Source organism: Galendromus occidentalis, unplaced genomic scaffold (assembly GCF_000255335.2).
Source record: "Galendromus occidentalis unplaced genomic scaffold, Mocc_1.1 scf7180000077438, whole genome shotgun sequence".
Classification (NCBI taxonomy): Eukaryota; Metazoa; Arthropoda; class Arachnida; order Mesostigmata; family Phytoseiidae; genus Galendromus; species Galendromus occidentalis.
The window spans coordinates 297,252-323,184 of record NW_003805426.1 but is presented as its reverse complement, the minus strand read 5'-3'; the positions used below and the strand labels follow the sequence as shown (position 1 = coordinate 323,184).

General features: G+C 52.1%; 2 protein-coding genes across 2 annotated transcripts; both read left to right on the top strand.

Moving 5' to 3' along the window:
* The first annotated feature begins 632 nt into the window (after positions 1-632).
* On the top strand, positions 633-4,373 carry ArgRS (arginine--tRNA ligase-like protein). The gene is made up of 10 exons (XM_018639437.2): positions 633-680; positions 1,295-1,435; positions 1,522-1,617; positions 1,725-1,859; positions 1,995-2,242; positions 2,354-2,990; positions 3,121-3,260; positions 3,347-3,497; positions 3,674-3,840; positions 4,013-4,373. The coding sequence occupies exons 1-10, from the start codon at positions 633-635 to the stop codon at positions 4,254-4,256; spliced, it is 2,007 nt and encodes a 668-aa protein (XP_018494953.2). The 3' UTR covers positions 4,257-4,373.
* Positions 4,374-9,890: 5,517 nt separating this feature from the next.
* LOC100904319 (uncharacterized) lies at positions 9,891-23,542 on the top strand. The gene is made up of 3 exons (XM_003743058.1): positions 9,891-9,925; positions 10,237-10,410; positions 22,850-23,542. The coding sequence occupies exons 2-3, from the start codon at positions 10,336-10,338 to the stop codon at positions 23,540-23,542; spliced, it is 768 nt and encodes a 255-aa protein (XP_003743106.1). The 5' UTR covers positions 9,891-9,925; positions 10,237-10,335.
* The last annotated feature ends 2,391 nt before the right edge of the window (positions 23,543-25,933 follow it).

Below are 25,933 nucleotides of genomic sequence, written 5' to 3'. Positions count from 1 at the left end.
ATCTCGAGCAGCTTTGCTCCGAGAACCTTTCACTACCCGTCGATAGACACGTCCCGAATATAATGAACTCGGAATCAAAGGTCGGAGGTTCCGGCTCTCAGCTCGAGTCGGTCCCGGTTTTCACTTTTTCCGCTCTAGGATCCCTATTTCTTGTGGGAAGCCCGTTCACCCAGCTCTTCCTACAAATTGAGGGCTCGAGTTCCCATGATGTATTCCGTAGTTTTTGAAAGTGTTCGTGAGCCTATTGCTCGCATACTGGAGACTGGAGACTACCATCCGTCATGTGTCCAAAAATTATCGGACTCAAGGAGCATGGAACTATTAAGAAACCGGACTCGACTCTCTCAAGCTTCTATGCTCCACGCTGTGTACATGCGAGTCCAATAATCCTCGGAGTAGACTCTCGTGAGGTTCCATGCTCTGCGTTCTGTCTTTGCAAGTCCGAAGGATTTTCGGACTCTGTTCTCGTGACGTTCCATGCTCTGTGAATGTGAGCCGTACGATTCTCGGGTCCGCCAGCCCGCTCAACTGACTGAAGCGCCCTCTGCCAAAATGGCCGCCCCCTTTGCCAGCCGGCAGCCATCGGCACCAATGCCGGAGAGAATACTTGGGGAAAATAGAACACTGCAGAAATGGAAGTTGATTCCTTGGCTTCGCTACAAGCCGACGCTCAGCAATGCGTAAGGAAATTTCGTGAAATGGTATCGATTCCCGCATCGTAGATAGAGTTCTTCGTCGGTGCGACGGGTTTGCGTTTCGTACGTGTATGAGTGTGTGTTTCGATCCGACCATGTGCACTGACCCGCTCTGCCTGCTCCTGCGAGAGCGAGCCGGTTCCGTCCCCAAAATCGCCTCCAAGTTTCCACGACTCGAGCGAAGAGCTCGGACGGGAGGGAGAGATTTTCCCATGCCGGGAGGTGCTCTTAGAGACGAACACAACTCTCGAGCACTTTGCGCGCTCTCACTGACTTCATTCACAAATCCCGAACTCCGATGGAGGAGTTCAATCGAGTCCCTTCCGCGAGACACATCCTTCTTGACTAGGGATGCTGTCTCCCCGTCATCGAGATTGCGACGGGAGAGTACGGTCGTCACAGGAATGACAAGAAGCACAGTGATCCATATGGGTAAAATGAACGCGGAATGGAATTCCGTACGAGCGCGTGGCGCGTATTGGCAGCGGATGCCAAGGGCATCCGAGCAATTCACCCTTATTTTTTCAAAAACAATCGACCGGAATCGAACGCGAGTGGAACGGGATCAGAATCTGAGATGTAGGCGGCCTCTATTTCAGCAAGCTGAGCTCGACGAGCTAATCGCGGAAGTTGCGAGTTTACGTCGAGGCGAGATCCCAGAATCACACGTCCCCGAAGAATTGACGGAGCTCCGGTCCAAAAATGCTGAGTTGCGCTACCACATCAATTTCCTGAAGAAGGTATGTGAATTCGCGGGCTCTCCCATCGCTATGGCATGCTCTCCCGTCTCCACGGAGCGCGAATCAAATTCAGATGTTTCCTGCAGAGTATAGCTCGCGAAGGCGGGGAATGCGCACCCATGCAAGAAAACGGAAACACTTCGAAGTGTGCCTTGACTCTGTTGAGTGAAATATTTTCCAAGGTGAGGTTCATGATTATCAACAGCACTCCGATCACAACATTTGGTCAGTCACCATAAGAATAAGGGCACAGTATCATATCCCTAAGTTGACTTCAACGTTGCACCAGGCTTTCAATGCGGCTTTCCCCGAAGCCTCCGGCCAAGTTCAGGTTGGCGTGACGCCTTCAACAAATGAGAAATTCGGAGACTACCAATGCAACGTCGCAATGCCGGCAACTAAGTATTTCAAGAAAGTCGGAAAGGTGAGCATCAATGATTTATTCCATTGGCTCAATCGATACCTAATTCTCTTCGCACCTCAACGCTTCTACTTCGGAATCGATCACGCAGTGCTGAAATCCATGCCGGCGGCTACTTCAATCCAATTCTTCTCTCAGAATATATCCTCCGTCGAAATCGCGGAACGGGTAGTCGAGAAACTAGTTCCTGGATCCTTGATTGGCTCAACTTCTATCGCTGGTCCCGGATTCATCAACATAAAGCTGAATCTGGACTTCGTGCGGGATGCGACTCTCTGCATTCTCAAGAACGGAGTCAGCCCGCCGCGAGTCGATCGAAAACTGAGGGTCGTCGTGGATTTCTCATCTCCGAACATCGCCAAGCAGATGCACGTCGGTCATTTGCGGTGAGAAACTATTTCGCAGAAATCGAGTCGAGAAATTCAGATTCTCTCGTTTTCATTCCCTCCTGCCTCGACACTCCCAGAAACAAACGTCTGCGTTCTTATGACTCCCAGGTCGACGATCATCGGTGAGAGCATCAGCCGCTTGCTCGAGTTTGTTGGGCATGACGTGCTCCGATTGAACCATATTGGAGACTGGGGCACCCAATTCGGCATGCTCATCGCTCATCTGATGGACAAATTCCCCGACTACAAGGAGAACGTCCCGCCGGTCGCCGACCTGCAAGAGTTCTACAAGGAATCCAAGATGAGGTTCGATAGCGACCCGGCATTCAAAAGCAGAGCCTATGAAGCCGTCGTGCGTCTTCAGTCGAAAGAAAAAGACATAGTTAAGGCCTGGCAGCTCATCTGCGACGTCAGTCGCAAAGAGATGCAGAGCGTCTATGACCGACTGGACATTACGTTGCTGGAGCGCGGCGAGAGCTTCTACAACGAACTGATGATCGATGTCGTCAAGGATCTCGACCGTCGAGGATTGTTGTCTCTCGAAGATGGTCGCAAAGTCATGTACCCGCAGGAAGAGAACCTCGTCCCGATGACTATCGTCAAGAGCGACGGAGGTTTCACCTACGATACCTCCGACATGGCGTCGATAAGGCATCGAGTGGGCGTAGAGAAAGGCGACTGGTTGATTTACGTCGTTGATTCCGGTCAGTCCTCTCATTTCAAACAGCTCTTCAAATGTGCACAGGTATCGTGGTTCCCCTCCGATAGCGGAAAGCTCCCAGAACCCAGAGGATTATATCCTGACTCCATATGTTCGATCACCGCATGGTATCGAATGGATAATCAGCACTAATCCATGTATGCATTCGCTTCAGATTGCCGGCTACGTCGACGAAAAGACAAGGCTGAGCTTCGTGGGATTCGGACTAGTTTTGGGAGAAGACCGGAAGAAACTGAAGACACGATCGGGCGAGACCGTGAAACTCAACGATCTCTTGGATGAGGGTCTACAGAGGTGAGACCCATGCGAAATGAGGATCGATCCGACAACGAGAGAATCTCCCGAATTCTGAAGTACAAATACATTGTGATCGACTTCAGGTGCAGAGAAAAGTTATTAGCGAAAGGTAGGGACAAGGAACTTACACCGGAGGAGCTCAAGAGAGCTCAGGAAGCCGTGGCTTACGGGTGCATCAAGTTCGCTGACTTGGTAAACTCTCGCACGAACGACTACATCTGTTCCTTCGATAGGGTGAGTCAGAGCGGCAGCTTGCGGTTCACGATTCTATGCCTTTGCAATCCGGGGCGGGATGCTCCACTCGTCCCACGCTTAGCGACAGGAAACGGAGGAAGACGATTGTCCTCTTGCCACCGATACCTTTACCGTCAGCCTATTCGTCCAAATCCACCACCCTGTACCCGTTCCAGATGCTCGATGATCGCGGTAAAACCGCAGCGTATCTCCTGTACTCCCTGACGAGGATTCGTTCCATTGCTCGTCAAGCCGGGGTCGACACGGCGGAGCTGAGAAAGTCCATCACGAAGCTCGACTTGGACCATCCGAAGGAGATTAAACTGGCGAAACAGCTCCTGAAGTTAGTAATTGACTGATCCCGGGTGCTGATACATGAAGCTGGCTGGAAGTCAGAGACTGATTCGAAAGAAATTACGCGATCGCTCATGTGGGACTCCCAAGACTTGAGGATCGCCACCGTACCTTCCTTTCATGAATCAAAGCCAGAGTCTCACCATTCGTTCCTGCTCCAGGTACCCCGAAATCCTGCTGACGATACTGGAAGATCTCTACATCCATCCGTTATGCGACTATTTGTATGATCTGAGCTCAACATTCTCCGAGTTCTACGACAACTGCTACTGCATAGTCAAGAACAGAACTACCGGAGAGATCGAGTCTGTCAATATGTCCCGTCTCGCTCTGTGCGAGGCGACGGCTCAAGTCATGGAGATGTGCTTCAAGATTCTCGGCATAAGGACCGTCGACAGGATGTGATTCTTTAGCTCCCTGGCCTGGCTCGAAGGCATACCACCGTGCTGTCGATTGGGGTTGATTTCAGGAACGATCAATCCTTCTCCATGCGACCTGTGATGCTCGTAGCGCTGTTCTCATAAACTCTGTCGATTGCGATGAATACCCTTGTATTTTCAATGTATCAGTTCAAAGAAGACTTCTGGCACGGAATCGAAGGCTTCCCCTGGGACGAGCCGCTCTGAGATGGAATTGCTCACGAATAAGATTCTCGTTCGGAGAAAGATCAGATCAATGTCGGGGCTGGGATTTTCTTCGAAAGGCGGGCTGACCTGATTAGGAAGCAGGAGTTCGCTTGAACTAAGCTGGGCGGCCATGATCACTTGATATCGAAGCAGCCGGGGATCGGCGTAAACCACTCTGGAAAGGCACGATCTCAATCGCGAGGAGCCTCACGGTGAATCTACCAATCAGGAACGATGAACCAATAACTCATTGAGAGCCTCCCCCCTTCCGCAAGGCAAACACCCCGCAAGGCTGACTCCGCCGGCGCCATGCCCGATACGAACGGAGGCTCATATTCATTCTGAAGGTCATTCCCTCTTGGAGGGACAAAGGATCGACGGATTGTACACCGCCCGGTCTGCCTTTGGATAAATTGAGATCAATTGGACTCCGGAAACTATAACTGAGCCCCCCTAGATTCTTGATGAAGCCGAAGGAGACCTTGACCGGAATTTTCAGATACAGCAAACGCAGAGCTCGAGCGCGATCGGCTGCATACGTTCCCCCGAATAGAGCGCGCAACCGATTTCGCGACCGAGAGTTCTGAGGGAAAATGTTGTTCAACTTGAAGTTAGCGTAGAGCGTGACCCGCTCTGGAACATTTGGACGGCTAGACTCATCTGGGATTCTTCGTCTTTTCTTCTAGTTATAGTCCTCTCCCCGCCTCAGATTCCCATAGCGACAATCATAACGCACTGATCAGCCCGATTGATATTCGGAAGACCTGAGTCCGCGTGATCTCTACCCGGAGAGGGATTGAGCGATTTGAGCGAATAGGGGAAGCAGGCCTCTTCCGCCTCTGGTTTCGCCTCGCCCCATCGGGAGACTTGAGAATACTCCCGAATGTCGTCATCGGCAGACATGCTCTACCCCTCCGAGTCGCGGTTTTTGATTGTCGGAGAACATCGATCGTAACATTTTCTCTCGGAAGAAGAACGTTCGTTCGCCGATCAGGACCTTCGGTATACAGCTGAGCTCGTCGAATCCCGCAAGCCGTGAATGTTTTTCCCGTGGAGAACGTCCCGAGCAAAACTTTGTGTAAGCCTTGTCTCTGTGACGGTACGGAGACAATTCGGTTACTGCGTCTGATCAGCCATTCACGATAGGGCGAAGTGAGCAGTCAGACGTACGCCAGGCCAGGACGACTGGGGGGAACTCCAGTCATCCAGGCAGATTAATGGACACGCAAATCATGTCCTTCCAGTGGTTCCGGGAGGCCGACCGCTCACCGGTCACAATGTAGGCTGCGGATACGGCCGCTAAGGTACGACGCAACAAGCATCGTTACTGCTGTGAGATACATTATGTACGAAACAGCGTCCTTGCGAGCGATCGCAGCCGGCCGGCCGCTCGAGCCACTGACGATGTCTGCATGCCGAAGGACTGACGAGCTTCGTTGAATATCTTGTGCGGCTCGCATGAGCTGCTTACTCCATCCGCATCTTCCGGTTCCTACAGATAGTTTCTTACGAGCGCTCAACTCATTTCGACGCCCGTGAATAATCCGAAGGAACGATCGCCAAGCATGCGGCCGCGAACACCAGAATCGGACTTCGGGACCTCGATACGCGAACACTTCCATTGGAAGCTGAGGAGGGGCTCTCATTTCCATGTGGCCCTCCCTGGAAGTCCCGAGAAGACCCCCCACGCTGTCGGTTTGCTCTGCAAAGTGCACAAGAGAGGGTGAGATGCTTTTACAACTCCCAGTTGATATGGAATACTTTCGTGACCGTCGTAACGAGGTTCTACTGAAATGACAAAGAATGTTCTCACCGGATGGGGCCCGAGATTTCAATTTCCTTGCCGGCCCGCATCGACCTGATCGTAGGGAAGATGGAGAGGGTTCCGTAAGAGCGCTGCCCGTTCCCGGAGTTCCACGGGAATTCCCCCCCCCCAATTGCGAGAGCGTGGAATACCGAAACGACTGTGAATGGAGCGACATACCTACTGATTTTTGAGACTGCTCACAGAGACACCGCGGCCGTAGAGCGCGTGACAATCGGTACAGTACAATGTACGATTTGTAATATTCGCATTGCGGACCCAGAAATCGCTGTATCCGAACCACGCTACCGCTGGCGAAATAATTTAGCTGGGAATATTCGCGCAAGAGCTCCCGGATCACACGAGATAGGGAGTTATAGTCCTCGAACGACGCTGGCTGTAATTAGGTCGGGCAGGGAACTGTATTCGGAATCCGAAAAGTACTTCCACAGCTGTCGGCGTACTCTGTAATGTTCAGGCGGCTCGCGTGCGTATACTTGAACTCGGTTCCGCGAGCGATTGTTGAAGTTCGCTCCCCCGTCTCGCTCGCCGCATCGTTCCCACCGTGTTCTGCGGTTGCTACGCTTCAACAGCGAGGGGCATCGAGGCAGCAGAGCGGATGAATTCATGGGAAACAGCATATGCTCCGAAAGGTAGAATTTATCAGAGCAGCCGTGGAGAGCGTCATTCTCTAAAATTATAGGGGGCTGAGGTGCCCACGATTCTCCTCGCCGCATTCAACAACCACCGTCAACCAGGAATCGAATCGCTAGTTCGGTGGTTGGGGAAGTTGAATAAGCAAATGAGCGGAGCTGCCCACGGGGCTTCCGACACTGTTGGCTGAAATCAGGAATATTGGAGGACCCCTAAGTTTCTCAGAGTTTTTAGCGGCTCGTCATTTTCCCTTTTGGAGGGAGTCTCGGAATCCAATCGATGCCAGCTCAGCCAAGCGCCGGATATGAATCATTCCGCGGTTTTTCTGCAAACCTCAATTTTCGTAGGATTTCGAGCAAGCATCTGCGAGGGAGGCTCTCGAACTTTCTCTCGGAACTCCTCTCAACGACGCATGGCCAGTGAATTCCTTATCGTTTTTTTTGCTCCTCCGTCGAAGAAACGATGGTTCGTTTCATTGGTCCGAGATGTTCGTGGTGAGTGGATGTTGAGTATGCGATCTCTTTGACTGTCTCGATAAGTTGGGTGGTGCTTAAGTTCGAGAGGCGCTCGTCCAAATTCGATCATGGCCCTTTTGGACGGTCAGCGGTAGAGCCCTTCCGAGGCCGGGCTCGACCGTCTGTTCGGCTGGCGATGCCTCCTTCTTGCTGCTGCTACTCAAAAATGTACTCCTTTCCATGCCCCACTCTTAGCCCTAGCGGCTCGGAGCCCACCTCTGGCCCCGGAATCAATAAATAGCTGATCTTCAATGCACCCCTGTTGGCGGTAGACTCTGGATTAGGCTTTGACTTTATCGCTGCAAAACTGTACGCTTGGTTTTGAGCAGGCTCCGCGAGTGGGCACATAGCGAGAGCGGCAAGAGTTCAGTGAGCTGGCTGGCAGGCGAGCAGGCCGGCCGGCCGGCGAGCTGGCCCGCGAGCAATCAGTCAGGCAAAATGGATCGTTCGCCTAAATTATTGACGATACGGACAACATATCGGCAAGTACAAGCCGCAACAGGCTAAAATTAGCATTTAATCCGAGCAGAGCATTCGGAGAGATTTGATTCGATGGAGGAACCGCCTCGAACGGAGAGTTTGGGCTCGAAAGATCCGCCTACGGTTGTCCACGGCATACGCTCTTCTGCCTGCTCTCATGTCAATGACTGACCACATAGGACATACTATGCGGACCGATTGGGTTGACTGCTATCGGGTCGACTTCTAAACTTATTGCCGGTGAGCAGATAATCCGATGAGCCCTCTGCGGACTCTTCTTGAAAATGTCGATATCGATAGAAGAAAGTCTCGTCACACCGTCAGCTCATTTATTCACATGTCGAACGAATACTGCGCTGAAATTATTTGGCCCTCTGTCTCTCTGGCCCTGGGTTTCTGATCCGGCGGTACCCCAGCGGTTATGTTCATCCCTCACCACATCGGACATGCATGCGACTGTTCACTTCCGACATCAGGAATACAAGGACTCGATCGACAGAGTCAAGGTGCGGGCAGCAGATAATAATAATTCAACGCATGACGCGAACAGCAGATGCCGTTGACAAAAATACTCAGGTGATGATTCAAGCGAGGTTGCGAATCGAGGCAATAAAAATTCGACTCTAAGCAGCCATTCGATTGCTCGCCTTATCTCGGGCAGCACACTCCTCTGAAACCTGGCAGAAATGTAAATTTACCTCTCAAGGACTGTCGCGAGTCGGCTGCCGATTATATGTGTCGGATAGGTTGTACGCTCGCGATTCAGTGGAACCGAGTAACATCGGGCTCGAGCGATTCAGAAAACCTAGATGAATTGATCCGGAAGAGCCAGGCTCCGACCGCGGCAGGAATTCCGACAGAGTGAGCGAGTCAGAGGAGAGACTCAATGCGTCAGCTCGATAGACCCAGGAACAACCTGCATGCTAATCTCTAAGCTGCAGCCGACAGTCGCTTGTGCCATTCTTAGACACGTGGACAAAATGATTTGTTAATAGACGCCGCCGAACCAACCGAAGACGGTCGGGATTAATTGGCCGTAAGTTGGCTTGCCACTAGTGTGCGAGAGGCGCTCTTACCTAAGTGTGATTCGTTGGCTCGACCATAAGGCTCGTGGTTTCCGAGTCTGAATGCGTTCGATTCGAGCTTTCAGCAACACCTTTCGCCACGCGGCAGCGAGCCGCGCGACTTTGCAGCGGGTGGATTCTCCGGCCGCGTGGCTCTCCGGAGCTAAAATTAGAGGCAAAAATTCCTCGAATCGAGCATGGATAATCAACTCTCGTGGCTTGTTCACGTGCAATCGGGGAAGCTAGAGCGATTCCGGCGATTTTTTTCGGAGATCGAAATCAGCTCATTAGTTGCCTCAAGACCGCGGAATACTTCTCGCCACTGAGCTCGGATCCAAAACCTCTCTCGGGGCGTCTCTCCGGAAATTCGCGCCGTCTTCAACTGCTGTCGATACGGATTTTTCTGCGCTGAATCAGAACTTAGCGTGTACCGTATTGCGGTGCATATCAGGGCTCCTGAAACGACCGCGTGACGTGGAATGATTTCCAGGTGTCCTAGGCTCGACTAGACGCAGATGAGCGGAACTTCCGCGAACGTCTAGTCGAATCGCTTTCTCCCCTCCCTCCCGAGAGTCCAGAGAGTCCAGCTGATCCGCACTCTGCCGCTGCAAGTGTCCGCTCCGCGAGACAGCAATCTCTCCCAACAGCTTCTTGTTCTGATCGCTCGTCTCCTCGTCTCTCGGAGAGCGTCGATCGGCGTGGAGCTGGCCGATACAAGAAACCGCCTTGAACCCGCCGGCCTCGCATGGCCGTAACCGTCGACGCGACGCCGACCTACCTGCGAGGGGACAGAGGAACAGCCGTTCGCTGTCAACAAACAAAGAGCGTCTGACTGAATGCCGGCTCGTGTTGATCTTTTTCTCTCCCTCTCCTCCGCAGCCGGAATCGCGATCAGCTGACAGAGATGTGCATCATTGGAGCTCGGAGATCGGTTGGTTAATTTGAACTTTTGTTTATCTCGCAATCGTTTCCGGCGAAAAATACCCGCGAGCGAATCGCCTCACACAATGCGTTGGAAGCGTCGGCGCCCAGAACAACATTCGACTCTCCCGTTAGAAGTATGATTGCGCTGCCTCATGCTGTGTGTCTCGAGCACTCGAGTGTCGATTTGGACGCGGAATCCAGTGACGCAGAATCCGAGTACCGCGATGTTTATCGATGAAGATATCGATGGGAGGGTGCGCTGCGCGATGATATTGTACTCAGATTGAATAGTGGTTCACGGATCCGTCGAACTTTCAGTCATTCGGCCGGCAGGTTTGACAGACAGACAGTCGCTCGCTCTTCAAGTCAAACTGGACTCGCGTGCTTCGTCTTGTGTGTGTGTGTGTAGTGTGCGATATGAGCGGAACAGAGAACCTCGAAGGAAACTCCATCATAGCGGATCAATTAGTCTCGGATCCGCAGCCCGCTCAGGTGAGTCAGCACTTCAAGTACTCCTGGGAGTCAGAACGAAACGAGGACGAATGTAAACGAGCTTTCATCGAAAATTGCCACTATTTTTCAATTGCTATCGAAATCGCGTAAGCTCGTTCCCACTCTGACTGACTGAGTCATGTGCTCGAATCTCGCAGTCGAGAAAGCGAGAGTGGCTTCATTTCTTGGAGCGATAGCCTTGGGGAGGAGATTGTTTTGCTGCGCTGAAATCTAACCTGTCAGCCGCCGCCGCCGCCAGTGCTGTCGGTGAATCGAAAACGGGTCTACGACTTTGCGGACCGGCGATTCGTCGCCCCACATTTTTTAGGGAATCTCCTCCAAGGTGATTCGAATCCTCCCTCACTTCGCCAACCCGATGTTCGCGATGATTTAGATTTTTCCCCTGCCAAAAATTAGGGTATTCACCCTCCTCCGAAATCAGTGTACCTACTTATTATTCTTACTATATTCATTGTTTATATATTTCTTGGCCATTGAGCTCGGATATCGTTATCGGACGTCCATTGGAACGCAACGCACAGACATGGGAGGAACCTGTTTACCGCCGACGCGCCTACCGCCGAGTCGAGTCCACGAATCTACGGAATCGTGGATTTCTCGGTGAATGAGCTCGCGCCCCGTTTCCAAACAGATACCGTGGGTGCGTCGGAGTGTTGCTGAGCGGTCCCGCTATTTCCCTCCGGAGCATTGTCGCTACTCACGGCAACGCGAGGGCTCTCTGCGAGCAGCCGATTCAGCCGGTCGTCCCCGGTTTCGTTGACGCCTGTCTCCGAGTGGTGGACACGGGGGCAGCAGCAGACAGGGATGAAGGGTCGTAATCGTCATAAATTCCATAAACACGGCTTGATTAAGCGTTATACGTGGACCCCTCGAGGTTTCAGCCGCGGTGCTGCATTATGAACTGAGCTTACAAGTCTATTCATTCCCCCGGAGGCGTCAACGTCCCTCATAGGGATTCATGTGTTAAACACTTTACGATATGATTGCCATTTCCTCTGGGAGAGCTGCCATAAAGCATCCGAGGGGTCGGCGGAGATAACATGCCAAACGGAGAGGAATCGCGGAGAGTCTGGGATGGGGGAGATTTTAAGGCTGGGAGGCCTTTCGGAGTTTGTAGCGCGATACCGAGGGTTGAGTGAGAAATGAGACGCTCACGACCATTCCGGGGGAGTAATACCGACAGGAGATTTGGAGTAGCGTAAGTTGTTGCGCACTACCGGAACTTGGCTCACGGTTCGACTCAGATTCAAAAACGAGAAACTTAGAACGAGCCGACGAAAAAAAAGATGAAACATCCTACCGTGCAAGCCAGCTCCCTGTCAATTAGGAAACAGCGCATGGCTCCCGAGTCATATCTCTCGGGGTTAGTTTATGGCGACTAATATTCATGCGGCTGAGTAAAAGGGGACCGGGATCATGACGAAGCGAATGGGGACCGGCAGGCTTGCAAACAAGTCGTGAGGGATCAAGCTGACTGAGTCTACGCAACTCAAGTATGTATGTATGTGAGCATGCGGGCGGACAGGCGAGCGGCTTGTTGAAGTCCATAATACACAAGGGTCTGTCTCGAAGGAGTTCTTGATTTGAATTTATTGGGAGGGTTCCGCTCTCGTCACCCTTGCTCCTCCTCGCTGCAATAAAAACACCTCCAGTACCTGAGATATTTTCGTTCTCTCGGAAACGGGGTACAGGATCAGAACTTATCGGGGCCGCTCGGGTAGGACCACGAAATCATTGTACGCACGAACGATCGAGAGAATTCTCAATATTTGGTCGAGTTCCTGAAATCGGCACACTCTGACAAGAGAGAGATTCCGCACGTCCTCAACCGAAATCAGAGATCGGCTGACATCCAACAGCAACCGAATGGCCAAATCGGAACTCGGAACATGATTCACGAGTTTCGGTCTCTACCGACAGAAACGATTTCATCAGAGCGATGCGATAGCTCCCGACCGCAAGCGACCGGGGCGCAGTGATATGAGGTCGATCATCGACTGTTTCCCTTTTCCTGGAAGCACGGGTAGCCCCGCTGTATTGAGCGAAGCTCGAGCGTCCGTGGCGGCCGAATATGTAGGTAGTTGACTGCAGTCTGGGCGCGCACTCCATTCCGTGTCGCGGCTTAGTGAGTCGGCGGACATGAGCTAATCACGAGCAATGGTCACAGTGGCAAGCTCCAACAGAAGCTCCGTGGATCCTGGAATCGTTAAAATCTCACGAGCGGGCAGTCGTGCGTTCGTCAAGGTCGTTTCAATTTGAAGTCTCCCACGATCGAATAAGAATAACATCGCTCCGGAGTGTGATCTGACAGTGACACGCCGCGTTCGTCATTGTTCCTCCGGATGATGGGAAATGAGGCTCCTGCGATACTCTCGCGAGCACAATGCGGTCAGTGGTTCGACTCCGCGCGATGATTCCGCTCGATAGCTCGCAATCACACGTTGTATAATGCATGTTAGCGTCGAGGTGTGAAATTCCCCTCACAAATCTCTCGGGCTACTGGTTCTCGCGGATCGACTCCACCGGATCGACAGAGGCTAGTGTATGGTTTTGAGCGCTCATGATAGATGGCTTCTCTCCGAACGTAAAGAGGAGCACCACCTGAAATATCGATCAGTTACCGTGAGCGTCAGCGCACTCGCTTATCTCGATTTCGGGAGTCCGATGTCCATGTTCGACATCTGACTTTCACCTGTTCAACGGTGTCGCTAACGGAAACGCCGCTCGTAGGGACTCCAGAGGCAAATCGTGATACATGCGACTGTGTATCGTACCTCCCGCCGTGAAACGTGAATCAGTGTTGGTAATTGGCTGATACGCTGGCGCTCATTTCAGTCGTAATAGCAACACTAATCGTACTCATCAGTAGGAGTCTGGAGCGTAGAAGCGCGTGTAACTGACAAAGATCATGCCGAGCGCTCGTCGAAGAGCTCGTGCGGATGGCTGCGTCATGTTGACCCGCTCGTTAGCGGAGTGAACGTCCCGGACGAACATTGGATCGCGAATTAACTCTTAGACGTGAAACTAGGATCCCGTTCACGGCTTCCTCTCTCCGCGGTCGGAATCCCCCGACAAATCTAGGTACATTGAATGCGTAGATCACGTCTCATTTCGACATGTCAGTCCTGCAGCTTTCGCTGACTAATGTCTCGGAGGGCGCTTGCTCGGTACTATCTAATCCCAGGCGGTTCGGCGGTATACTTCCTGGGAGACGGTGCTCCGAACGGGCCAATTAAGAACAGCTAAACGTGTCTGTATGTTCGTAATGACAAGGAACAAATGTGTCTCTCTAGGTATGCTCCCTGAAATTCATCCATCCATCGACTCGCATGCGGCACGTACGAAGCGCCTCGCTACGTGGCACCAGATACGAGGCTCTCGCAGGGGCCAAGAACCCACTGTTTTCTGATCGCTCGGGCATCTCTCTTCCCTTCCTTCTTCTGCCGAATGCCCAAGTTCGCTCGCCGAGTACGTCACAGAGCGGTTCCAATCGCTTGAAAGCTCGAGAGATCGATCTCGATTCCAATGTTCTCGTCGGAAGGTTCTCCCTAACTGTCGTCGATATCTACGACAATGAAACCCCTGGGGTACCGTGACCGGCGTGGACCGGCGTCGACTACCGTGACAGGCGTAGACTAGGGAATCGGTGGCGAGTTCGGTCACAAACTGACGTCTTGAGGTCGGAATTCCCGAAAAAATCGGAACGAATAATTCCCCCCAGAAATCAAGGAGCTCTGAGCTCTTGACAGAGCTCCAGGAAATGCAGAAAATTGCGGGTAAGTCAATCCCTCGAGGTGGTCGACTTGAGACCGAACAGGGTCGACCCGGGATCGAACGAGGTCGACTCCTTGCCGGACGAGGTTGACTCGGGACTGGGGGAGAGGACGACCGCTTAACGGACGTAAGTTACTCGTCTGATGTCTCTGTTGATGAGCCGTGCTCCTACAAATGGTGACGAATGGTGTCCGGGCCTTTCCCTGCACTCGGCGAGTTCACAAATCACGGAGTCTGCACCGTGGTGCGTAGGCGTCCATCAGATGGAGGGCTCGTTCCGTCGGTGGATTGTTCCGTATGGCGCCACGACTACTCGCTTGCTGCCGCCGCTGCGTCGGCGGCTGTTCCATCATTTGTTCCATCCATTTGTTCATTCCATTAATTTCTAATCGCAGTCCGGGAGAAGAGCATCACTTGTTGTTGTACTCGACCGTAGCCGACGGGAAGGGCCGACGGCTCTCGGGGCGCGGAGCGGAACGAAGTATTTGATCGAGGTCTCAGCTCGCAACGCCAAGATGGATTGTATAGGGTCACGAGACGATGTCTCTCGCGCCTGGGCAACGTTCGTTTGTCCGTCCGTCCATGGCACGACCCTCCGTCGAGCGGTTCGTGCAGAGCCGCTGATTATGAATCGCTTGCACTATGCAAGATGAATGATCCCCATCGGCGGTGTCGTCGTGTTTTGCCGGCTTTTCATGCCTACGTTGGCGAGCGATAATAATAATTGTTGTCGTCGTCGGTGTTGATCCGCTCTTCATTGGCAGGACCCCTGTTGGTCTCGACAGCGGATCGTGTCAGAAGCAAACCGTAAAGAAAAAATTCAGGGGTAGCAGCAGAGCCACTACCGTGTAGAGGACGTGAAACGTCTTCGAAATGGCCATTCGTAATTCGTAAGACTCGAGCATCGTTATCATTTCTTCAAACTCAGCTCCTACCCGAGCGCAATGGAAATCTACGATCGCATAGGTAAGCAAGGGTGGGTCGCTGACATCGGGAGTCACCTCCATCGGATTGACTAGCATTGCTCCATCGCATTGCTGTGGGACTGGCTCACCGTATTCAGTCGACGCGCCCGCCATTGCGCTGTCCTTTCAGCACCCGTACGAGGCCGTTTACAATCACTCGGAGTTTTAGTCCGTGAACGAGACTTCCGACGTCTGGAACTGGCTCTTTTAGGTCTCATTCTCACTGGTGAAATCGAACTCTCCACCGAAGTTGGGAAAATATCTTCTTCCGAGTGGAAAATATCTTCTTCTGAGTTTTGTTACGCGCGCTCTAGAAATTTGAAATCGCCCTCTCCCGAGAGCAGCCATGTTCACGGGAGAATAGGGCGTATAGGGTGTCATTCTTGCCTCCAGGAATTGATCTGTGTGTGTGGGAATTCCGTAGGAAGTTTATGAAGTTGATTTGCCGTAAATTTGCTATCTAAAGACACCAACCGGGTGTCGATCGGTGTAGAAAGCACGGAGCTGCAAGGCGTCGAAAATGGACAAGTTTCGTCACACTTTTGGTGAAATACTAGGCCAACCTTTTTAAAGACGTTTCACGTCAAAAAATACCGCGACGAGAACTCGCGTCGACACGCTGACAGCGTAATGTTGCGTAAAAAAATATATGCGGAGCGAGGTAGAAGAACGGGGAGAGCGGTAGACTGCTGCTTCTTAGAGTAGAATTTCATGAGTCGACGTTCGGCTCGGGAAGCGAGCTTGGGAAAAAGTAGAACTTTACGTTGCCCTTCTCGCTCACGCTCGAGAGGCCGGTTTTCGTCCCGCTGTAATTCTTCCCATCCCTCCCCACCCACGTAGCACGCAAATCTATACTCGCGACTCTTTCCCGGTGTCCGAGCCCGCCGTGAAGTCGGCGGGAACGGTGAGCATGAATCATGCCGTCACGAGAGGCTCTTCCGGCTGCGAGCTCACGTCCTAGCGTAATAGGTTCGGCGAACGGCTTGTAGAGAACGGACTTGTCTGAGTATATTGATCGAATTAGAATCCGTATCGATACGGATCGGGATATCGCTCAGGGTGTGGATGCGAAAGAGATCGCCGCGTGCGAGTCCGCGCACGTGCCGATCCTCCACTTCTACTCTGCATGTTATAGCTCTCCGTTTTTCCTCGATCTTTCTGGCCGGCTGGGTGTGTTGGATTCGCCATTTGGGCAACACCTCTTTTTAGTGGTCTACCACAACGGCTCCGAAAACTTCGTCGATCGGCGAACGAGCTCGCACGAGACAATGCCGCTCTCGTATCGCTCTCACTCGTTGCTGCTCGGTCGTGCCAGTGATGGTGTCCTTCCACGCCGCCGCTCATGACAGACAGGGCGCCCACCGTTCGTGGTTACAGCCACGAAGAGTGACATCTGTCAGCCAGGCGAGTCTGCCATGAGCAGCTCGAGAGTATCTGCATGAAGCTATGAACAATGTCATGTAGAGCGTGCTCTCCCGTATGTCCGTCCGTCCATTTACCATGGCGTCGCCGACCGACGTGGCGTTTACACCCGTCATGAATGAACGTGTGCGACGTCTACACCGAACGGAAAAAAGAGGAACGGAGGAAGGAATGGATGAATAACATCGGCCGGCGGCGTCGGGAATTCAAATCAGATGTTTTGAGAGGCGTAAAAGACGAGCGGGACTACGCCACGAACAGCGGGCCCGCTTCGTTGCCTACTCGACAAATTGGTTGGCTGGTTCTGCAAATTTTTTCTCCTTATTGTGACGCACCGAGAAATGATATACGCTAACGGAGGAGATGGAAATTACGACGGCGCTCCGCCCGCGACGGAACTCCGAGGTGCTCCCGACGATGATTCCCGCGTGTCATCCCCTTGTGTTTCCACGGGCGCGAGACGTCCAACGCTCCTTGAGCCAACGCCGATGTCACGGAAGTTTTCGTCGTTCTTTGTCACTGCGGGGCTCTCGTCTACGTTCATGGCGGCCGTTTTCGGGACGAGTCGCTTCGACAATGCGCTGCTTCCATTTGGCTCCGGACGTGTAGTCTGTAGGACTTCGGACGTGCCCGAGACGAAGAGCTGGAACGAACCAGACCGGGCCGACAATGTTGAGATGTTCGAAGTGGGTCTGCGTCCCAATTGATATCGCATTAGTCTTGGCATTGGAGCGACCCACCACCCGCTCAGGGTGACACACTTTGATTTCCTCGGGGACTAGGGCGACCAAGTGTCCCACCAAACACTGGATTGCGTTTGTTGTCAAATTTACCATGGACAACTCCGTACCAGACACCGCACCTCCAAATCCCCGTCGCCGAGCCCTGTGTGAGCCCCCGAAAAGCGCCCACCTGGACGCCTCTGTAGGAATCGTTGAGGAGAACGAGCTCGTTCCACGCAAAAAAAAGAATCCGCCCGGTTCCAAGCTGCATTCGTTCGCTTCGCCCGTTTCGAGATTTTTCTTCGGGTGGGAAAAGCAATTCGTTGACGGTCGCGAATCGCGAGGTATTTTCACAAACTTTCCCTCGCCCGAGGATTCCTCGATATTATTTCTCCCAATGATTCGGAGTACTTCATATGCTGTTGCGCGATAGCTTCGAATCGGGCAGAAGTCTCGACCAGGTCCGGTCCAGCCCGGGTACGAGAGTAGCGAAAATTCTGATTCTGACGTCGACTCCTACACCGAGCAGGGTGGCTGCGTTGGGCGCGTGCCGCATAGGCACCTGACGCGGAAAATTGAAGTCAGCCAAGTTTTGATTGAGTTGCGTGGCGACCAAAGTTGACAGTTCACCAACAGATGTTCCTCAGTCGACTTTCTCGCTCACGGACGCCTGTTTCTGGCAGCTCCAAAACATCCGATTGGGTAGGGCTCGTCGGTGAGAAAAATAAAATTCATCTACCCGCCTCGGCGAATTTATCCTCTAGCAGCCTCGCTCAGCACTTACCGTCGCCAGCCCGCGCTGGAATGAGGCGGGGAGCGGAAGTCGAAGAAACCGGCTATTCAGCCATGTACGCCAGGTCATGGCTTTTGCCGGGCTGCCACAGCCACCGCAGACTCCGCAGATGTCAGCTGCGGCGTACGGAGGTGGATATCCCACCGAAATCGAAAGAAAGGTTCAGAGGTGTTGGAGGAGAAGACGACGCGGGCGGAGGCTGACGGTGATGTTAACGGGAATCGATAGCAAATTTGATTACGGATTCCGAAACAGCGAAGACGGCGAACATAAATTCCCTTATTGGCAACAATGTGCCTCGTGCTTTCCGACGGTTCAGTGACGTAGATAACTTTTGCTTCTGTTTGGGCTCTGCTCGATAAGGGCAGAATCTGACGAAACAGATGTTGATGATCGGCGTCCCGAAGGCATTCACGATGCCGCGCCGTATGAACAACGCTTTCCCCCGATCCCACCTCATTCCCTCATTTCCCCTGACTGAGTACTGGCCTTGAACTCGGGCAACTTGTTGGAACAAAATATAGTCTCCACGTTCGCGGGTCCTATGCGAAAACTGAATTTTCGTGGAATTATATCCGTGATTTTTCCCCGGCGGAATTATCCGATGATCCGGGCATTGTTCCACCCCGGCAACGTCGTTGGTTCTACATCGAGGACGAGGCCTTATTTCGAAACTTCTCTTACGTTGAGCTCAGATCAATCGCCGCTGCTCTCTGCCCTCGACAGCCGGTTGGACAGCGGGTTGCACGTCGATGAATCCCATAGTGAGTCTCAAATTTCCGAGGCTCAGAAGTTCCTGACTTAGACGACGCTCCCTTGGATTCTTGAGTCAGAAAACCATTCCTTACCCCCAGGCGAGCAGTCAGTCAGTCGGTCGGTCGGTAGCCGACCTACCTACGGGCCAAGCAGCATTTGCATAACTCAACTTTGTGAAACGTGAGCCGCCTCGCCAAACTCCTGTGACCACTCGACGCGGATCCTGTAAACACGGCCGTATTATGTATGAGCTCCTGCTCACCGCCTCTTCCGTGGATTACCACAACGGCCGCGGCGGCAGTCAGCTAGAGAGACATAGACAGATAGATAGAGGGAAACGGGAGACCGGCGGCGGTGAACGGACAACGCATTGCAACGTGCACGGCGCCAATTAGCATGAAATAGGGACGACTAGTTGAGGGAGACCAATGACAAAACCTCATCGCAGCCACAGTCGCCAGCGCTCGCCGACCGAGGGCGACGACGGACGTGAAGTCTTTTTCCAGAGTACGATTGCACCGAACAACAGGCTTTGCCCAGTGACAAATTATGAACGACTATTGTGTACATTGGCACACGTAAATCCATGCTCATTTATAAAATTACGAGCTCGGACTCATATTCATAAACAAGACCATCTGCACGTCCGTCGCGAGAACGAGTCGCAGTGAGTGCCGTGAGGAATAAAAATAGCCGCTTCCTGATCCGCTTGCGACCGCATCGAGGGCGAGGTGAACTCTTTCGTATCCTCCCCATTTGAGCTACGGTACGAGACTCATTCAATTCATTTCGGATTCGGTCTTTGAGACTCGGAATAACGTTGCTCTAATCTCATTTGATCGGTCCATCTTACGTGAAGGGCGATCGATTTCTCCTTTATTCGTCGAGGAGAAATCATCGCAAACGGGCCCGTGCTCTGGCGCGATCCCATTCCACGGCATCCCACCGGAGGACCCTCAGCATGGGAAAACCGTCACGGAATGTCGCGGATCCGGTGTCGGAAGAGGAGTGATCGAGCTTTTTTTTTATTCGAGATCTGCTGGCGCATGCGAGTCTTGTTAATTATGCCTGGCGCTTCGACGCCCACCTGTCCATAACAGAGGGAGCTCTCAAGCCGTTGCTCGAGCATGTAGTTTGGTCGCGTTAACTCGATGTTCATCCATCAGAAGACGCTGCAAGTGATGAGCCGAGTCGAAATCTGATGCTCGCTTGCAGTAGAGGAAAAGAGAGGAAAAGTTAGATAGCGAACAGGATAATGCTCGGGGCAGTATCGGCCAGGAAGAAGCGGAGCGAGCAATGGGAACGTTTGGAGGCGGCATCGGTCGGCCTCGTATGCAACGACCAACGAACAGACGTGAGTGGGATTCCGAGCCCTTTTAGTCGAATTAAGCAAGAGTCTACTGCTGCGGCGAGCAAACGAGACGGAACACTGCGAGAAGAAGCTTAACAACACGGTAAGAGGGAAGAACAACAATCGATCTGGATCCACAATCGAAATGCCAGTCGATGTTTTTCCTCGGGGATGAAAGTCATGCGGAGCGGGTGCTGGCCGTTTTTTCCGTGACAGAAGTACGCGTTGTCGAAACCCATGGATTTCGTTCTAGATATGCATCTGAGAGAGCTTCGTCGACTCTCCGCTCACGTATTCCTGTCCACCACGCATATGCCACCGACCTCGTTAGCTTATTTTGGAGTTTTCCCGCCCACAATTGAAGCTCTGAATCTCCGCACGGAAAAATCTTGCCCATGCAAAGTTTATTCAGCTCGAATGGAGCATGAAAGTACATATAGTCAGGCGCTCCAACGTTGCCTTCGGAGTCGGCGGGAGACTTTCCGGAATACCGTCGCATTGCGGCTGGTCGAGGTTACGAGTGATTTGTCGTTCGGCCTTGTTTACCTTTGCGATTCGCATAGCGAACTGTCTAACGACAAGCTATTTATTCTTCTCGAGCTCCGATACTGACGCGGAGTTCAGTTGATGATCGGAACGCGTCTGGATAAATTCGTTCGGCCGGGCCTTGGGGCATTCCCCATCGATACGCGAACCTTGCAACAGAGGCTTGCTGAAGAAGTTCGACTCGTGAGCGGAGTAGCATCTTCTGCGGGGGAACGGAACTTCAGCCGAGTGACGGTCTGTCCAGAGTCTATAGCGAGAGCCGAGCAGGATCGCTTTTTCGCGCGAGAGGGATGGTGAGCTCTTGCGATATGGCATACCTTCGGAAGAGACGCTCGACGGAATCCTGGATTTCAGTCGGGATAGATTTAGGGGCTGCGACGGCGGCTCAGGATTCCCGTGAGGATTTGGCGTCACGGTATGATTGCCACTTGGTCCGAGTCCTGAGGCAGGAACGACATCGCTGGGGATGCCTTAATGCGAAGAAAAATCCCCAGACAGACGGATAGAGAAATCGAGAGACACAGTCTGCGTGGGCTATTCAGACAATAACAGACAAGAGACGACGAACCGACCGATGGCTCGATTCCCACCGTAGTATCCAAAAAGTTTGGCCAAAAAACCGAGCTGCAGCCCTCCTCTCCACACGCCATGCAGGAGTCCTCCTTCGTGCTGCCGGTGGTCAGGACGAGAACGGGAGTAGTAGTAGCAGCGGTGGCGGCAACAACAACAACAATCAGCTACTACTCGCAATCTGGTAAGTGAGTCGGTGGGGTGGTGGTAAGCGCCAGTCTGCTGCCTCATCGTCTTGCCCCATCGCTTTCCCCCCGGAGCTCGAACTCCCTCGCTCGGCAACGGTGTGGTATGTTCGTTCCGTGCGCTCCCGGTATAGCGAGCGTGATGGCATACCATTAGTGTTGATTTCTGCTCCGTGCTTTCCTCTCACATCTCTCGAGTAAAGTTAGCAACAGACGTCGACTTCCACTATTCCTTCCTTCTACGGGAGGAGAAGTTCTTTCAGCAGAGGGCGGGAGAACGACTGTTCGTCCGACCGCCCTCCTCCTGAGGAATCAAACTTCTTCAGGAGAGAAGTGCGGCCGACAATCGACAAATTGAGAGACTCCTTGGAGAGTTCTCTTGTGGGAAAGTTGGCCATCGTGAATTTTGCCAGCTCGAATTTCACTCCTCAAATTTACCCCGTTCCACATGATTGAATTTTACGTTCCCGCTGGCCTCAAGCGTCTGTGGAAAGCTCCCGGAAGACCCAGAAGGAATAAAGTAACTCCTTCGAGATCGATCATGGAAGGAAGCACTCCCAGGAAGAGCTTCCCCAGATCCTCTGCCGGGTGTGGGGTGGAAGGAAATGCTCCCACCTTCCTCTGGGGAATCACGGAGAAGTTTATCAAAAGTCGAAAATCGCTGAATATCGTCTGCAAACTGTATTTTCTCCCGATGGACTAATTGAAAAAGCGGCTCGTCTTTTTGTTTAGCGCTCGACTGATCAATTATAGGGTACTTAGGCGCATATGGCAGTGACATGCGCTGTTCCGGGGAGTCGAGCCTCTGTTGCTCTGTATTAAAAATGGACGCGTTCGTGCATACAACAGCCACCCAACTGGGGATTCATCTAGTCAGCCAGACAGCCAGCCAAGCCGTCTTTTCGTCTGACGACGACCGCGGCGGAGAGGAAAGTCGATAAGGAATAATAATGGAAGGTGTCATCGTGCATTGAATGCAGATCGGGGCTTTCCAAATGATCCCTTCCTGCAAGTCTCGTCAGCTCGACCGATATCCACAACCGAACGGCACATATGTATCGTCATTCAGGAACGAGCGGCCCAAAGTGTGCCAAGAGTCGAAGCTCGAGAAGCTTCGCTATGTATACGCTTTGCCTCAAGCCAGAGTTCAGAATAACTCGCGCTCCTCTCACTCACGAGTTGCCTGACCGACGAAACTTTTTTTTTTCTCGCGCGGGTTTTCCTCCTTTTCGGGGCCTGGATGAAAATCTACTGATACCAAAAGAAGGCTCTCGTATCCATATGGTCAGGGCTATCCTCGCTCTCTACTAACCGGAACTGATTCTCTTCCGCAGAAGTCCGACACCACAATGCACATCGTTCCGGATTACGTTTTCGAGTTCAACACAATGAGCTACGCGCGCTCAATGACCAAGAAAAAAAGATGCCGCCACAAGAAATGGTACCAATGGTTCCTCAAGCCCCACTTCAAAAATATCAGAAAACTGCCCAAAGAAAAAGCCCCATCCGGAGGAGACGCAGTTATCGAAGAAACTGAAATGATCGCGATGGCCGCTGGAAACCCAATCGAGATTAGTACTATGTCGAGCTCTCGCGAGTCGATCCCGGGATCCTCAACACCAATTTTGCGAACACGCAGAGTGCGCATAGACGACATACCCGTCGAGATTGGGAGCTTTTCCAGCGGCTCGGGTAACGAGAGCACTCTAGTGAATTCTCCGGATAACGTACGAGCCAGCGGGGATTCTTCCAAACACGGTCCATTCCGAGATTCTTCGCACGATGAGGTAGAGGAAGACGACGATGACGACGACACTACACTTTTGGTTCCCGGCGTAAATGATCGAGCCAATGAAAGAGACTCCTTCATGAGCGCCGACGACTTTCATTCTGTGAGTTCCTTGGACAGCGAGGAATACACCCCGTCGGTCACCACTGCTTCGATGAGATCCGTTTATTACTCACTGCCCTCAGAAAGTAGTTCGCTGATGGAGATCTGGCAACCCGAGGGCGAAGCCTGTTCGTAAACGAAGACCGATCACCGCTGACCCTACTTTGACACGACGACCCCTGTTTGTGTTTAGAGATCCGAGTTCCGCAACGTGTATACATTACCTGACATTAACTCAAGTGTACATAAGTTATTAAAGACGTTTTTACATTGTGTATTACTATTCAGGAAGCTCTTTGAGACAAGGACAAATCCGTTACGACCGATGCAAAGCTTTTCGACTACGTAGTCGTGCAATAGGTGTCTTCAACTGATCTAAATAAATAAACGTATCCGAAGTTTCTGAACCCCCTGTCCTGTCAGTTCCTCGATTCAACCATCCATAACCGTAAGGAGTACCTCCGAAGAATTTCAGAAAGTTTCCTTCGCGCAACGTCGATCAGCCGGTCACCCACCGGGAGTTCCTCACAAGTTCCAGGAACACAAAAAGTCAAGACAGGAATCTTATCCAGTCCGCTTACCATCAATCCGAAATTCTCATGCCCCGATAATAACGAGATTGTGTTCTCCGGAAACATGGGATCTGAACCAGGATGTGAACTGGGTGGCTCATTGAGAGTCGATCCGAGGAATCGAAGTCGCTCCTTCCATGATCAAAAAGACCTGGTACTGTTCTCCGTCGCTGAAGTATACCGGTACCAGCGTTTCCGGTAAAGAAGGCGAGCACTCGCCTAGTGAAGTCCTTGTCTTGGTAATGAATCTGGAAAACTCAAAATCGAGCAGTTTTCTCTTTTCGCGGTTCATGAGCAGAGGTCAGCCATGAATTCCCTGTGTTCCGTTGCACTCCAGGAACTATCTCAACTCATTCCTCCGATTGACTCTGGTTCTGCTATCCTTCTCGACGCTGATCATTAGCATCATATTCTCCATGGACCCTCAGCGTTCTCCGTACTGGCGTTTCCTCGGCGTTCCATTAATATCTCTCGGCGTGCAGGCTCTAATCGTATATCTCTTATTTGAGATCAAGTCGGATCCTCCCGCAGCTGAATGGGAGATCGTCGTATGTGAGTTGTGCCAAAACAGATTTCTGAGCACTTCTCATGGTTTTTCTTCTCACAAATGGTGGATTCGTGCCACTATCCGCTGGAGAGTTCCGGGCATTGATGCCGTGATTCCCGCTCGCCAACAGGTGTTCGTGAAATGCACTCTTGTCCTACAGTGAGAGAAATAAGGTCGAAAATTCCTGGATGTCGTGTACCACCGAGGATCTACGCTGCAAATATAAAGACCTTGCGGACCGCATTAGAGAGGAGTTCTTCAGCGAAGACGCGATGGCGTTTATTGACGAAATTATCCGGGTACAAGTGAATATCTACTTCGATGACCGAATCGTAGATCAATCCATACAGGGAAACATATGCGGTTCTAACGCTGTACCAGAGGCACTGCAAAATATCCTTTTCGCACGATATTCCCGCTTTTTTTTTATGAAACGCTTCAGAACGGGACCCGTCGCGCAAGGCGCTCGAATTCAGGGTTCACATCACGGATGAGCCAAGCAAAAAGTATGACCCTGCAGCAGTAGATCATCGAGTCCGGTCTCGTCAGGAATACTTCGTCAACGTTTTTCAGTTCTTAGAGGGTACGCGATTATAATTTCTTGTGGCTCTCCGTCGACCTCTCCCTGGATGGGAAAAATTCGAGGAAAAGTCATGATCGGATCCGAGACAGTCTTTTGGTCCGAGTGACGTTTTTGAAACGTCCAACCTTCCTGATAGGAGTTTCGGAACCTGTCGTTTTCAGATTGAGGATTGCGAGTCGAATATGCACCGAGTAAGCAACCGCGCGGAGAGATGATAAAAAACTTTTTTTGAAGGGAGTTCGTACATTCGCACAGGATTTCCACGGCCTAAAGCACTCGAACGTCCACCGGAATGGGAAGTCGTGCGGATGGGCACGAGCTCAGATGTAATAAGTAATTAAGTACCTTCGTCTCGCGATTCCTCATCCACGACTCCAGACTTCCCGGTCTGAGTGAAAACCATCCGCACGGAGGAGGCTTGAGATTCATCGACGTCCACTGTTCATCGATGACAACGAACCCTCGTCGTTGAGGAATGTACAACAAGCTGATCGATGAGGGGGGTGCCTCATTGAGACCGAATCCTGACGATGACTTTCGGGTCGATATAGATGACAAAAGTGTGGATATATTTTCGCTCGTCGAAGAGAAGTGGTACCGACGATTCAGGTGAATTACCGGGAACATATGCCGAGTTAACTCGTGGTGGAAGATAATCTCGAACAGTGGATCTCTGCCGCGGATCTGTGATCCCGCGAGCTGGTGCTCCCTGAAAGAGAAGAAAATTATTTCATCGAATTTTCTGCGCTTCCCCGCATTCTGTGCATTGTACCCGGCAAAGCGCGGGAGCCCCTGATTTGAGATGTTCCTAGAAGTCTCGATTAC